The 16,302-nt window shown below is 40.3% G+C and overlaps 1 protein-coding gene across 16 annotated transcripts in view; it reads left to right on the top strand.

The window, feature by feature from the left end:
* Positions 1–16,302, top strand: part of LOC106648930 (twitchin) — a 44,523-nt gene that overhangs the window by 26,206 nt on the left and 2,015 nt on the right. For all 16 annotated transcript variants that reach the window (XM_023458942.1, XM_023458941.1, XM_023458933.1 and 13 more), the window contains 12 exons: positions 27–2,078; positions 2,157–2,456; positions 2,523–2,825; positions 2,900–3,358; positions 3,443–4,468; positions 4,549–4,851; positions 5,605–6,486; positions 6,568–6,823; positions 6,894–7,522; positions 7,596–10,458; positions 10,605–10,720; positions 10,803–16,241. In XM_023458942.1, coding sequence (XP_023314710.1) covers positions 27–2,078; positions 2,157–2,456; positions 2,523–2,825; positions 2,900–3,358; positions 3,443–4,468; positions 4,549–4,851; positions 5,605–6,486; positions 6,568–6,823; positions 6,894–7,522; positions 7,596–10,458; positions 10,605–10,720; positions 10,803–16,241 — 14,628 coding nt within the window. The remainder of the gene's footprint in view (positions 1–26; positions 2,079–2,156; positions 2,457–2,522; positions 2,826–2,899; positions 3,359–3,442; positions 4,469–4,548; positions 4,852–5,604; positions 6,487–6,567; positions 6,824–6,893; positions 7,523–7,595; positions 10,459–10,604; positions 10,721–10,802; positions 16,242–16,302) is intronic.

The raw sequence follows: 16,302 nt of genomic DNA, 5'->3' as shown, positions 1-16,302 counted from the left end.
ATAAAAATTCAATATTTATTTTATAGTTGCTCCTCATATTGATCGAACAAACCTACAAAAGAAGACAATGCGCGTAGGACAAATATTGCGCATGGAAGCAAATATAACTGGTGAGCCGGCTCCAACCATTGTATGGAAACTCAAAAATGTCACTCTGAAAACACAAGATCGTTTGAAAATTGACAATGAAGATTATCATACTAGTTTTATACTTACAAAATTAGAGCGAAATGATACTGGAACATACGTAGTGAATGCTAGAAATGATAGCGGAGAAGACGAAGTTGAAGTCGAAGTTCAAGTTGTAAGTAAACCAGGCAAACCTAAAGGTCCGCTGAAAGTTTCTGATGTTAACGCTGAAGGCTGTAAATTGAAATGGGAGAAACCAGATGACGATGGTGGCGAACCAATAGACCATTACGTAATTGAGAGAATGGATGTAAACATGGGTCGATGGGTCCCTTGTGGTGTTACTAAATTACCTGAAGCTGAAGTATGCGGTCTTAACGAAGGTAATGATTATCAATTCAGAGTCAAAGCAGTCAATAGTGAAGGAGAATCTGAACCATTGGAAACAACGACACCAACAACAGCTAAGAATCCTTATGAGGTACCTGATGCTCCAGGAAAACCAGAGTTTAAGGACTGGGATAAGAATCATGTTTCACTCAAATGGACTGCACCTAAAAATGATGGTGGTGCTCCAATCGAAAAATATATTGTTGAAAAGAAAGATCAATATGGTAAATGGCAAAAAGTTGCTGAATCGCCTGCCCTTCGTACAGAAGCTAGAGTTGGCGATCTCATTGAAGGGCAAAAGTATCAATTCCGAGTAAAAGCGGTTAATAAAGCAGGTGCAAGTAAACCAAGTGAAAATAGCGATAGTCTTTTGGCTAAAGATAGATATGCTGCTCCTAAAATTGATCGTACCAATCTAAAGGACTTGACAGTTAAAGCTGGAAATCATGTTCGGTTGGATGTTAGAGTCAGTGGTGAACCACCTCCAACCAAAATATGGTACTTGAACAAGAAGAAACAAGAAAGTGAATCAGGAGGTGTTTTAATTGAAGAAGAAGATTATAGAACCAAATTTTCAATTGGTTTCGCTACTAGAGCTCATACAGGAATTATAACACTAAAAGCTGAAAATGATTCTGGTAAAGATGATGCTAGCATTACTCTGACTGTTTTGGACAAACCAGGAAAACCAGAAGGTCCACTCAAGGTTGACAAAGTTCATAAAGAAGGCTGTAGTCTTAAATGGAATCCACCACTTGACGATGGAGGAGTTCCAATCGATCATTATGTTGTTGAAAAAATGGATACCATTAGTGGAAGATGGATTCCGGTTGGAAGAACTTTAGAACCAAAAATGGATGTTGAAAATTTAGTGCCAGGACAAGAATACAAATTCCGTGTAGCTGCTGTTAATGCTGAAGGTGAATCAGAGCCATTAGTGACCGAACAAGCTATCGTTGCTAAGAATCCATTTGACGAGCCAGGACCTCCTGGTAGACCAGAAGCTACTGACTGGGATAAGGACCATGTTGATCTCAAATGGACGCCACCGATGAAAGATGGCGGTTCTCCAGTTACTGGATATATTATAGAGAAAAGAGAAAAAGGCAGTCCAAGGTGGATAAAAGCAGTTGAAACAGTTGGACCTGATTGTAAGGGTAAAGTTGATAATCTAGACGAAGGTCAGGAATATGAATTTAGAGTTCGTGCGATCAATGAGGCTGGCCCTGGTGAGCCTTCTGATGTAAGTAAACCAATTACTGCGAAATGCAGAAGATTGCCACCTAAAATTGACCGAAAGAACCTACGAGATCTCACTGTACACGAAGGTGAACCAATTAAATTCGACGTTAAAGTATTTGGCGAACCAGCTCCAGATGTATCATGGTCTATAAATGGAAAAATGGTTCATCAAACTACATACCGTCGCGTAGAAAATGTTCCGAATAATACTAAATTTTTCAATGATAGACCAGAGCGCAAAGATACAGGTGTATACAAAATCACGGCAAATAATCAGTATGGTTCTGACACTGCTGAAGTAGAAGTAACAGTTGTTTGTGAGCAGCTTTTCTCTAAACATTATATAAAGTGTTAAATTGTTACATGTGTAATTAAAATACTGTTTATTTTTTTAGCTAAGCCTGATAAACCCGAAGGACCACTTGAAGTGTCAAATGTTCACAAAGATGGTTGTACTCTGAAATGGAAAAAACCGAAAGACGATGGAGGTGAACCTATTGAAGGTTATATTGTTGAGAAGTTTGATCCAGAAACTGGAGTTTGGTTGCCAATTGGTCGCACTCCAGTTCCTGAGATGAAAGTAGAAGGTTTGACTCCTGGTCATGAGTACAAATTCCGAGTAAAAGCACTTAATAAGGAAGGTGAATCAGAGCCTCTCGAAACTCTCGGATCTATTATTGCTAAAGATCCATTCAGTAAGCAAAATTTCAATATAATTATTTTTTTTATCTTCAGCTAGTTACAACTTTATTTTATTTTAGCTATTCCTTCACCACCTGGTGCTCCTGAATTCGTTGATTGGACGGCTAATCAAGTTGATCTTAAGTGGAAAGAACCCGTTAGTGATGGTGGAGCTCCTATTACCGGCTACATAATTGAAAAGAAAGATAAATATAGTACGATGTGGGAAAAAGCTGCAGAAAGGGATGTACCGGTATGCTCAGCACTTGTTACTGGTCTGATAGAAGGAAACGAATATGAGTTCCGCGTTATTGCTATAAATAAAGCTGGCAAATCGGAACCTGGCGATTCAAGCAGAACATTTGTTGCCAAACCTCGTTTCTGTAAGTATAAATACAAAGTAAAATTTAATTTAATTCGTAAAAAAAAAGTTATTATAATAATAAAATTATTACAGTGGCTCCTAAAATTGATCGTCGTACGCTGAGAGATGTGACCCTTTCTGCTGGTTCAACTCTGAAATTCGATGTGAACGTAATTGGGGAACCTCATCCAACTATGAACTGGCGATTTGGCTCAATGCCTCTTACACCTAGCCGATCAGTATATATTGATAACACTGATTACACAAGCAAACTGACTGTACGCCCTGTAAAACGAGATGATACTGGAGATTACATCATCATTGCCACAAATTCCTGCGGAAAAGATACAGCTACAGTCAAAGTAACTGTAACTGATAAACCATCAGCACCTGAAGGACCTCTTGCTGTTACTGATGTACACAAAGAAGGTTGCAAACTCAAATGGAAACGGCCACTTGACGATGGTGGTCTCCCAATTGAGTATTATCAAATTGACAAAATGGATACTGACACTGGTTGTTGGGTACCATGTGGTCATTCTCGCGATACTAGTGAGTAAAATTATATCTTTATTTTAATTAGTTATATCTATTTATTATCTTTTTTATTTATTCATTGGTATGTTTCATTTTTAGATCTTGATGTAACTGGTTTAACACCTGGTCGCGAGTATAAATTCCGAGTATCAGCTGTAAATCAGGAAGGTGAATCAGAACCATTAGTTGCAGAGCAAACAATTGTTGCGAAAAATCCATTTGATGAGCCAGGCAAACCTACTGATCTTGAAGCCACAGATTGGGATAAAGATCACATTGATCTGAAATGGCGACCACCACTTAACGATGGAGGAGCTCCAATTACAAGTTATGTTATCGAAAAGAAAGATAAATATGGTGAATGGGAAAAAGCATTAGAGGTTCCTGCATTTGGAGATGCAGATACACCAGTAAGAGCTACTGTGGGAGATTTAATTGAAGGACAACCCTACGAATTCCGTGTTCGAGCAGTCAATCAAGCTGGACCAAGTGAACCATCGAATCAAACACCTGTTATTTATGCCAAGCCTCGAAATCAGGCACCTAGAATTGATAGAACTAACTTGAATGATATTAAAATCAAAGCAGGCCAGAACTTTAACTTTGATGTTAAAGTTAGCGGTGAACCTCCGCCAACAACTAGATGGCAATTGGATAGTAAAGATATCAGACCAGGTGACCGCACTAAAATTAAGGATGTAGATTATAATACTCAGTTAACAGTTCGTATGGCCACTCGAGCCGAATCAGGAAAATACCAAATTATTGCAGAAAATATTAATGGTAAAGATGTAGCTTATGTCAAAGTTACAGTAATGGATAAACCTGGAATGCCTGAAGGACCAATTCGAGTGTCCGATATCACCGCTGATGGATGTAGGCTTTCTTGGAAGCCACCTCTAGATGATGGTGGATGTCCAATAGAAAAATATCAAGTTGAAAAACTCGATGAATCCTCTGGAAGATGGGTTCCAGCTGGCGAAACTGATGGTTCTGAAACAAATCTTCAAGTTGAAGGATTAATACCCAATCACAAATACAAATTTAGAGTCAGAGCCATTAACAAACAAGGCAAAGGTGAACCACTTGCAACTCAAGCAGCAATTGAAGCTAGGAATCCCTTCGGTAATGATCAAGGAACTCATATTATTTAAAAGATAATTTTCAAACCTAATTAAAACTAATTCAATACTTTATGATTGCAGATGAGCCTGGTAAACCCGGTACACCTAAGATCAAAGATTACGATTCTGATTTTGTTGAGTTAGAATGGACTCGTCCTATTGATGATGGAGGATCTGCTATTACTGGATACATAATTGAAAAAAGAGATAAATTCAGTCCTACTTGGGATAAATGTGCTGAAGTGGAAGATGATGTAATTTCAGGAAAGGTTAAAGACCTTATTCCGGGAACTCAATATGAATTCCGAGTAAGAGCTGTCAATAAAGCTGGACCAGGAGAACCATCTGATGCAACTAAACCTCACATTGCACGCCCGAAAAATCGTAAGTTATTTTTGTATTTAAACATATTTATCTCGGTCTACTACTTAAATGGCATATGATGACATATTTTTTAACTTCATACCTTTAAATTAAGGGGTTACATGGCTTTGTGTTGTTAATTTGAACATTAACCCACAATTTTTGGAGAAATGTATTATAATACAGTAATAAGAAACCATTCTTTTTCATTAGTCGTAATTTTTAAGTACAAAAGGCTGTAAGTGAAAAAATGTTGTCTTTGAGCGCCAGCCAAATATTCAAGTCTCAATCAATCTCAGACCTTGCTAGGCGTTCAATGGCTTGATGTTCAAACTTAAGCCTTGATTAAGCAGATTTGATATAGATAATCAACTCCCACTTAAAATACGTTTCCGCTTATCGAAGCTAACAAATAGATATCGTTGATGAGAAGCTTAGTCGTTTTTCAATCGTTTAATCGTAATGTCATATTTTTGTGCTGACGACAAACCTGCTCTTATGAATTATAATTTAAATACAATAAATAGTTTCGAACATATAGATGCTAAATAATCAGCAAAATGTCAATTAATAGAAAAATATCAATTTTAATAGGTAAATTAAGAAATTTAGTTCATATTAAACAAGTGAAAATTTTTATTTACAATGGGGTTTTCTTGATAAATAACTTAAACATTAGTGAACTCAGTAAATAAATTTAAAAAAAACCAATACCGATCAAAATTAATTTGATTTTTAAATTATATTTTATTAAGTGTTATTATAATTTTCCAGTTCCTCCGAAGATCGATAGAAAATATATGCTGGATGTCAAAGTCCGTGCTGGAGCCTTCTTCGACTTCGATGTTCCGGTCACAGGTGAACCACCACCAAAGAAAGAATGGTCGCTTAAGGGTAATGTCATCACTTCTGATGACAGAATTAAGATAGTTAATGAAGACTATAACACTAGAGTACGTGTTCTTGAAGCGTTGCGCTCTGATTCCGGAGAATACACGCTTACAGCGCGTAACACAAATGGCAAGGACAGTGCTACTTTGAAAGTTACAGTTCTTGATGTTCCTTTTGCCCCAGAAGGTCCATTGAAGATAAAAAATATTACAAAGAGTGGATGTCACCTTGCTTGGAAACCACCTAAAGATGATGGTGGGTCAGATATTTTATATTACACTGTTGAAAAAATGGACGCTGAAAATATGCGATGGGTTCCATTGTGCGAGGCTACTGGTACAAGTGCAGATATTGATCATTTAATCGAAGGTCATCAATACAGCTTCCGCATTAGAGCTGTAAATAAACAAGGTGAATCGCCTCCTCTCAATGGACTTGAAAGCATATTTGCTCTTGATCCATTCGGAAAACCTGAAAAACCAGGAACTCCAGTTATTACTGATTGGGATAAGAATCGTGTTGATTTAGAGTGGACTCCGCCAAAACGAGACGGTGGAGCACCAATTGAACAGTATTTCATCGAAAAACGTCCTAAGTTTGGACAATGGGAAAAAGTACTCGAAGTCGATGGCGATAAAACTAAAGCAAGGGTACCTGATTTGGTTGAAGGCGAAGAATATGAATTCCGTGTAATTGCCGTTAATGAAGCAGGTCCTGGTGAACCATCTGATGCTTCACAGTCGATCGTTGCTAAAGCACGATATGGTAAAAAAATTATAAAATTATGCAGTTTAAAGTTTCACAAATATCTGATTTACAATAATAAAATTATTTCATTATTTACAGTAAAACCACACTTTGACCCACACCTTTTGCACGATATCGTTGTTCGAGCCGGACAGAAAGTTGGCTGGGATTTACCGATCGAAGCGTCTCCGAAACCAATTGCCAAATGGTCTATTAATAATATACCTGTTGAAGCTGATGACAGACATGATATTTTCACAACGCATACCAATACTTGTTTTGAAATTCCATTTGCACACCGATCTGACAGTGGTCGATATGTATTAACTCTTGAGAACGATCTGGGGGCTTTTAGGTATACTATAATTTACATATAAATTTTCCTGTAAATGTTAACTTACTCTAACGAATGAAATTATTTTTAGTGCCGGTGCAAATGTAACTGTTATTGATAAGCCATCCGCACCTAGAGCACCATTCGTAGTATCAAATATTACGAAGGAGAGCTGTCATTTATCTTGGGAAGCACCAGCTGATAATGGAGGAACACCAATTTTACATTATATTATTGAAAAAATGGACGTTTCTCGTGGAACTTGGACTGATGCTGGTATGAGCATGGTGACGAAACATGATGTTGCCAGATTGGTACACAAAAAAGAGTACTATTTCCGTGTAAAGGCTGTAAATAGCGTTGGTGAATCAGAGGCTTTAGAAACAACTAAGAGCATTATAGCAAAGAATGAGTTTGATGAACCAGAAGCTCCAGGAAAGCCTAACATTGTTGACTGGGATAAGGACCATGTAGATCTCGAATGGCCTTCACCAGAAAGTGACGGTGGTTCACCACTTACGGGTTATATTATTCAAAAGAAAGAGAAAAATAGTCCATACTGGACGAATGCTGTTCACGTACCACCGACACAAAACAGTGCAACTGTGCCGGACTTAACTGAAGGCCAAGAGTATGAGTTCAGGGTAATTGCTCAGAATGCAGCTGGACAATCTGAACCTTCTGAGCCGAGTGACATGGTTATGTGTAAACCACGTCATCGTAAGTATTTTTATTGCATAAAGAACATAACTATATCAAAATTTATATTAATTTTAAATATTTTTGTTCTTAGTGGCACCTAAAATCAAAACGCCTCTGGATGATATCAAGGTCAGAGCAGGACATATTTTCCATTTGGACGTTGATTTCATTGGTGAACCAATTCCAGAAGTAAAATGGAGCCAAAATAATAAAGATGTAGTTTCAAATAGAAGAACTACTGTTACGTCTATAGGCTATCATACAATACTACACATCGTTGATGCCAAGAGAGACGATTCTGGTACTTATTCGTTGATGTTGAAAAACGACAGTGGAGTTGACGAAGGCTCCTTTAAATTAACGGTGCTTGATAGACCAGGACCACCACAAGGACCTCTTGAATATGAAGAAATAACTGGTCAATCAGTTACGTTATCTTGGAAAGCACCGAAAGACAACGGTGGCAGTGAATTAACTGGATACATTATTGAAAAGCGCGATCTTACCCATGGAGGAGGTTGGGTTCCAGCAGTATCTCATGTGAATCCCAAATTCACACATGCCACTGTACCTAGACTGATTGAGGGTACCAATTACGAATTCCGAGTTTCTGCAGAAAATCTTCAAGGTAGATCAGAGCCTTTGAATACAGACAGAGCTGTTGTGGCGAAAAATCAGTTTACCGTACCAGGTCAACCAGGCCGTCCTGAATGCGTTGATGCAGATAAAGATCACATCACTATTCAATGGACGCCACCAATTAGCACAGGTGGATCGCCAATCATTGGATATGACATTGAAAGGCGAGATAGAGCTACAGGCCGCTGGTTGAAACTAAACAAAGAACCCGTGAAACCTCTTGATTATTACGATGATCATGTTTCAGAGGGTCATCAATATGAATATCGAGTAACCGCGGTCAATGCAGCTGGTGCAGGTAAACCTAGTGATGTGTCGCATGTAATAACCGCTAAACCCATGAAAGAAAAACCTAAACTATACTTGGATGCTCTTATTGGACGAAGAATCAAAGTTCGCGCAGGAGAACCAATTAATATCAATATACCATTAACTGGTGCTCCTACTCCCACAATTGAGTGGACAAAAGATCGTCTTCGCGTTGTGGAAACTTTACGTATCTTATGCGAAACAAAGAGCGATCACACGCAATTACTTATTGATAAATCAATTCGTGAAGATGCCGGAAAATACACGATCGTAGCGTTCAATGATTATGGACGTGATTCAGCTGATATAGAAGTAATAGTTGTTGATAAACCTGGACCACCAGTTGGTCCAATACATTACACAGAAACAACCCAGGACAGTGTTTCTCTTTCTTGGAGTCCACCATTGGATGATGGTGGCTCTGGTATTACCAACTACATTGTGGAAGTCGCAGACTTTGGATCTGAGAACTGGAGACAATGTCCAGGATATTGCCCAACAACACACTTTATTGCCAAAGGTCTCACAGAAGGAAAACGTTATGTATTCCGCGTACGCGCTGAAACAATTTATGGAGTTTCAGAACCTTTGGAAGGCAAACCGGTCACAGCTAAGTGTCCATTTGATCCACCAGGACCTCCTAGTCAACCCGAAATTTTAGGCTACACACCAAACAGCTGCACTTTGGCATGGAATCCACCAACAATAACTGGTGGTAAACCTATAACTGGCTATATAGTTGAAAAACGAGAACGAGGAGGAGAATGGTTGAAGGCAAATAACTATCCTACTCCAAACACTACATTCACTGTTCAAGATTTGCATGAAGGTAACAGATATGAATTCCGTGTCATTGCTGTGAATGAAGCTGGACCTGGACAACCCAGCAAACCTACTGAACCTATCACTGCTGGCCACCAAAGAACTGCACCAGATGCACCAGAGCAACCAAAGGCAGATCGTATTACCAAAGATTCTGTTACACTATCGTGGCGGCCACCTCGTTATGATGGTGGTGCTAAAATACGTGGATACATCATTCAACAAAAGAAAGCTCGTGGTGATGATGATTGGGATGAAGTGAACGGTGCTCCAGTGCCACTGACATCATTTACTGTACCTCATTTAACATTAGGAGAAGAGTATTTGTTCCGAATCATCGCCGTTAATGATATCGGTAAAAGTCCTCCTAGCAGAGCCAGCAATCCAATTACCATCGAAGAACAACCAAATAAACCAGTAATGGATCTAGGTGGTATTCGGGATATCACAGTACGCGCAGGAGAAGACTTTAGTATTCATGTACCTTATATTGGTTTCCCTCAACCATTTGCAACGTGGTATGTTAATGATGTAGTAATCGATGAAAATACTGACAAACGAATTCATCTTCAATTAGCTGAAGATTATGCCAGCTTAGTTGTTAAAAATTCGAAGCGTTCAGACGCTGGACAATACCGATTACAATTGCGCAATCCATCTGGTTTTGATACCGCTACTTGCAATGTTAGAGTGTTAGATAGACCATCACCACCACAAAATTTGAGAGCAGACGAATTCGCTGGTGATGCTTTAACACTTTATTGGAATCCACCAAAAGATAATGGAGGTGCCGAAGTTACAAACTATGTTATTGAAAAGAAAGAACAAAGATCATTCGAATGGTCTAAAGTAAGTGCTTGCACAACATCCACGTTTGTTCGAGTACGTAACCTTGCTGTTGGAACAGTCTATGATTTCCGAGTAATGGCTGAGAATCAGTATGGAACATCTGAACCAGCTCAAACGACAGATCCTATTAAAGCAAGATATCCATTTGATCCTCCTGGGCCACCAGGAGCTCCTCGTGGGGTCGAAACAAGCGAAGACAGTATAACTATTAACTGGACGAAACCTCGAAATGATGGCGGTTCACCAATCACTGGTTATATAGTAGAAAGACGCTTGTTTAATGATGAAAAATGGATCAAGGCCACACAAGCAATTGTGACTGATACAACTTACAGGTAAAATTTTGTTTTTAATCAATAATCGTTTCAATTCAATAAATGAAAATAATTTATTTTTCTTTTATTTAAATCCCAATTGATTCGAGATAAATTTTTATGAATTATGAATTTTATTAATAACTAATGATTGATTATATTTATAGATGCGCTGGCCTGATTGAAAATTACGAATATGAATTCCGTGTTGCTGCGGTAAATGCAGCAGGACAAGGTCCATTCAGTACAGGTTCAGATGCTATTCGAGCTTCTGCTCCATCATGTAAGTACAAATTATAAAAAAATTCCAAACAATCTCATTCTGAGAAATCAATTTTTATTAAATTTTATCCTTTTTATTACAGTTGCTCCAAAGATTACTAGCGATCTTAGCATTCGAGATATGACAGTAATTGCTGGAGAACCATTCACTATCACTGTACCATTTGTTGCTAAACCAAGACCAAGACCAGCATGGTGCATCAATGGAGATGAACTTGGATCCGACGATAGAATCAAGTTTGAAACCAATGACTATGAAACTCAATTTATCAATAAAAAAGCTAAGAGATCAGATACTGGCACTTACACAATTTACTTAACAAATGAGCTAGGAACGGATTCTGGTAGTTGCAAAGTTCTTGTTGTTGATCGACCATCGCCGCCGCAAGGACCTTTAGATGTATCTGATATAACACCAGAATCATGTACAATCAGTTGGAAAGTTCCACTTGACGATGGCGGTTCACCAATTACAAATTATATTGTTGAGAAATTCGAACCACTCGGTTTCTGGACTAAATTGAGCAGCTTTGTAAGAAGAACTCATTACGATGTGTTTGGATTAGAACCAAACAAAAAGTACAACTTCCGCGTCAGAGCTGAAAATCAATATGGAGTATCAGAGCCCCTCACTGGTATAGACGGAATTACAGCCAAATTTCCATTCAATGTTCCTGATCCACCTGGTAGACCTCGTGTCTCAGATTGGGATTCAACTAGTATTACTGTTAGTTGGGATCGACCCGTTTCGGATGGTGGTTCCCGAATTCAAGGTTACAAAGTTGAATTTAGAGACCCGGCAGATGACACAACCTGGCGAGTTGCTAATGATTATCTAGTTAAAGATACAAATTACGTATGTTACAACCTTCTTAGTGGTCATGAATATGAATTCCGTATAAGAGCGAAAAACGCTGCTGGAATGAGCAAACCAAGTCAAGCATCCACGCCATTTAAATTGAAGAGTAAATGTATGGTGCCAGATGCTCCAAGAAATCCTCAAGTTGTCAAAGTCGGAAAGAATTATGTTGACCTGCGATGGGAAGCGCCTGCATCTGACGGTGGCAGCAGGATAACTGGTTATTTGATAGAGAAACGAGAAATCGGTAGTGCAATTTGGATGAAATGCAACGACTATAATATCACAGATCTCGAATACACTGTTATGCATCTCATTGAAAAGGGTGATTATGAATTTAGAATATTTGCTATTAATGCAGCGGGACGTTCAGATGCTAGCCCATGCACCACTCCAGTCAAGATTTGTGAAGTTGAAGGAGGTGTGAAACCTGAATTTATTAGAACTCTGCAATATTCTCAAGGCGTAGCCTTAGGAAAAACTCACGTGTTTGAATGTGAGGCGACTGGCAAACCAATGCCAACATCTCGATGGTTGAAGAACGGCCGTGAATTAACTATTGGAGGACGTTTCCGTATAGAAGATTGGGATGGAGTATTCCGATTAGTTATTACGGAAGTTTATGAAACAGATGAGGGAGACTACACGTGCCAAGCTCACAATGCTGTTGGTTACGCTAGTACTACAGGCAGACTGAAGATAGGTTCACCACCACGTATCGATCGCATGCCTGAAGATCTGTTCTTACCTGAAGGTGAAAATACAAAGATCAAAATATATTACGCTGGTGATCAGCCAATGACCGTCACTCTTAAGAAGAGTGGTAAGAAACTACCAGAGTCTTCAGATCATCTCAAATACACAGTATTCGATGACTATATTATCATATTTATAAAAGAAATCAATAAAGATTCTGATTCTGGATCTTACGAAGTTAGTCTAGAAAATGAAAGTGGAAGTGCAACTGGCGTATTTAATGTTTACATTACTGGATTACCAGGACCACCACAGGGTCCACTTGAAGCATCACACATTGATAAGCACACTTGTCAGCTCAATTGGCATCCTCCGAAATTCGATGGTGGTCTGAAAGTGACGCACTATGTAGTAGAAAGACGCGATGTAACTCACAGTCAATGGATAACGATTTCTATGTTTGGTTGCAAAGATACTCGTTATCAGGTTCAAGGTTTGACCGAAGGACAAGAATACTTGTTTAGAGTTATGGCTGTGAACGAAAATGGCATGGGTCCACCTTTAGAAGGAACAAATCCAGTTAAAGCAAAGGCTATCTATGATCCGCCAGGACCGCCTGGAGTACCTAAAGTTACACAAGTTGGAGGCAACTTTGCCAATATATCATGGGATAAACCAGAAAATGATGGTGGTGCTAGAATACAAGGTTACTGGATCGACAAACGAGAAATTAAAGAACCAGAAAGCTGCTGGCAACGTGTTAATCCATCAATTTGTTTACCAAACCAGATTAATGTTAGTAATTTGGTCGAAGGTCGGCGATATGAATTCCGTGTATTCGCTCAAAATGAAGCTGGTATTGGCCCTGAATCGAAGGCCTCAACATCGGTTGAGATTCGAGATCCTCAAGCTGCAAAACCACCAGAAATATTGAAACCTTTGCCGAAAACACTCAATTGCGCTGAGAACCATAACGCTCATTTCAAATGTCTGATTATTGGTGTACCATCGCCGACAATAACATGGTTCAAAGGTGCTCGTGAAATTGTAAACGGTTCACGTTACAGCATCTATTCAGATGGAGATTGTCATAATCTTATTGTTAATAGCGTTTTCGGTGAAGATGCTGATGAATATGTTTGCCGTGCCGTTAATCGTGCTGGAGCTAAATCTACGAAAGGAGAGCTTATGATCATGACGCCACCGAAATTGATCGTTCCACCACGATTCCGCGATACGGCTTACTTTGACAAAGGTTCAAACGTAGTAATCAAGGTATCATTTACTGGTTTCCCTAAACCCAAGATTAACTGGATAAGAGAAGGCGAAACAATTGAGTCTGGCGAACATTATGACATTCAAACCACGGAAAGACATGCGACTCTTGTCATTCGTGGTGCTTTCAGAACAGATTCAGGTCCATATCGGGTATCAGCTGAAAATGATATGGGTCAAGATTCTAAAATTATCGAAATTAAGATTTGCGATCGACCAGATCCTCCAAGGTTCCCGGTAATCGATAACATTGGTCATGATTCTTTGGCTATCAGCTGGAAACCACCAGTTTGGGATGGTGACAGTAGCATCACTAATTATCTAGTTGAAAAACGTGAATATCCCATGCAGACCTGGATTCGCGTTGGCAGCACACGAGTTTGTTCCAGTGCAGTTCATAATCTTGTTCCAGGACAAGATTACGATTTCAGAGTCTTTGCTGAAAACATTCTCGGTAGATCGGATCCTAGTGAAGTGACTCCACTCATCACTACTAAGGGTGAGGCTAAGAAAAAACGCGAAGAACCAAAACGAAAGGATGAATACGATCCAAAGACCGGCAAAAAGATCCGCGGTCGTGGCGAAGGTGATGTGCATGATTACGATGCCTACGTATCTGATATTTCCGATAAGTTATTGTCTCGTCAACCAGTCGATATTAAACGCAATATTTCAGTTTATGATCGCTACGAAATACTTGAAGAAGTTGGCTCAGGTGCTTTCGGAGTGGTACATCGTTGCAGAGAAAGAGCAACCGGCAATGTATTCGCTGCCAAATTTATACCTTCGGCACACGCTATGGAAAAAGAACTGATCAGACGAGAAATTGACATAATGAACCAGTTACATCACAATAAACTGATCAATTTGCACGATGCATTCGAAGATGACGATGAAATGGTTCTCATCTTTGAGTTCTTGTCGGGAGGTGAACTGTTTGAACGTATCACCCAAGAGGGTTACACAATGTCCGAGGCCGAAGTGATCAATTACATGCGCCAAATAATCGAAGGAATCAAACACATGCATGAACGTAACATTATTCATTTGGATATAAAGCCAGAAAACATCATGTGTCAAACACGTCAAAGCACAAATGTGAAACTAATAGATTTCGGATTAGCTACTAAATTAGATCCCAATCAAGTAGTGAAAATAAGTACGGGCACGGCCGAATTCGCTGCACCAGAAATCGTCGAACGTGAGCCAGTAGGCTTCTACACAGACATGTGGGCTTGCGGTGTGTTAGCTTACGTCTTGCTTAGTGGCTTATCGCCTTTCGCGGGTGACAATGACATTGAAACCCTTAAAAACGTCAAAGCTTGCGATTGGGACTTTGACGAGGAAGCATTCCGATATGTATCCGAAGAGGGTAAAGACTTCATTAGGAGGCTTCTTGTTAAGAACAAGGAGAAGAGATTGACTGCGCACGAGTGTTTAGTTCATGCATGGTTGACGGGAGATTCTAGTCAGAAAACTAAAGAAATAAATACCAGCAGGTACATTAACTACAGAAATAAGATTCGTGCCAAGTACGACGACTGGAAGTCATTCGTACTGCCAATCGGTCGACTGGCCGAGTACTCGTCACTTAGGAAACTATTAGTAGAGAGATATCACATACAAGACGCCATGTTCGATCGTCGACAGGCTGCGCCAAGATTTGTCATTAAGCCTCAGAGTGCCTTTGCCTACGAGGGACAGAGCGCCAAATTCACTTGTCGCGTGGTCGCCTTGGCTCCAGCTACTCTCACGTGGTACCGTAACAACGCCGAGCTGAGACAGTCGATCAAATTCATGAAGCGCTACATCGGCGATGACTACACATTCGTTATAAATAGGGTAAAATTGGAGGACCGAGGAGAATACATAATCAGAGCGGAGAACCATTATGGATATCGCGAGGAGGTAGTCTTCTTGAACGTCCAGCCATTACCCAAGGACGTGGAGCCTTACAAACCAGAGACTTACCAGCCAGTGCGAAGACGCGAGCCACTGCCATACCACTTCTGGATGGAGACAAAGGAGTCGGCACCGGACTTTACCTTCTTGCTGCGACCTCGAGTCATGCAGGCGCGCGATACGTGCAAACTTCTATGTTGCCTGAGCGGCAAGCCACAGCCCACCGTGAAATGGTACAAGAACAGCAAAGAGCTGTCGAGATTCGATTACACGATGACGAACGCGGACGGCGTCGTCACCCTCGAGATCGTCGACTGCAAGCCCGAGGACAGCGGCAAGTACAGCTGCGTGGCGACCAATTGCCATGGCACCGACGAGACCAACTGCGTCGTTATAGTAGAGGGCTCGGGTGAGACTGAGGAGCAGGAACAGCTGGCCCACGACTTTTTACATTCCGGCGAGCGGCGCTTCATCGAGAAGCCATTGAAACCCGCCCCGTATCAACCCGTCACCACCACCCTCATCAGATCGACGCCGTACACGCCGTTCAAGCCCGGACACAGTGGCGTGGACAAGGTGGAGCTTCAGGAGCGAGAGTTGCACAGCGTCAGACTGCCCGATACGCCGGTGAAGAAGCCAGAGCCGGAGCCCGTGGCTGCTAAGCCAGAGCCGCGCAAGACCGAAACCGTCGAGAAGCCCAAGAAGGATCTGGCCAGCAAGAAGAAGAAGTACGGAAGCAAAACTACTGGCAGCCCCGCCAGATCGAGGAGCAACACCAGAGACCTTATTCGTGAGTATAATAAATCAAAGAAAAGCTTACATGGAACGATTGACGATTACATGATTGACCT

This window comes from Trichogramma pretiosum, unplaced genomic scaffold (genome assembly GCF_000599845.2).
Source record: "Trichogramma pretiosum strain Unisexual culture from Peru unplaced genomic scaffold, Tpre_2.0 scaffold37, whole genome shotgun sequence".
NCBI classification, from domain to species: Eukaryota; Metazoa; Arthropoda; class Insecta; order Hymenoptera; family Trichogrammatidae; genus Trichogramma; species Trichogramma pretiosum.
The sequence above is the reverse complement of the archived record's forward strand: the minus strand, read 5'-3'. Positions and strand labels throughout refer to the sequence as shown.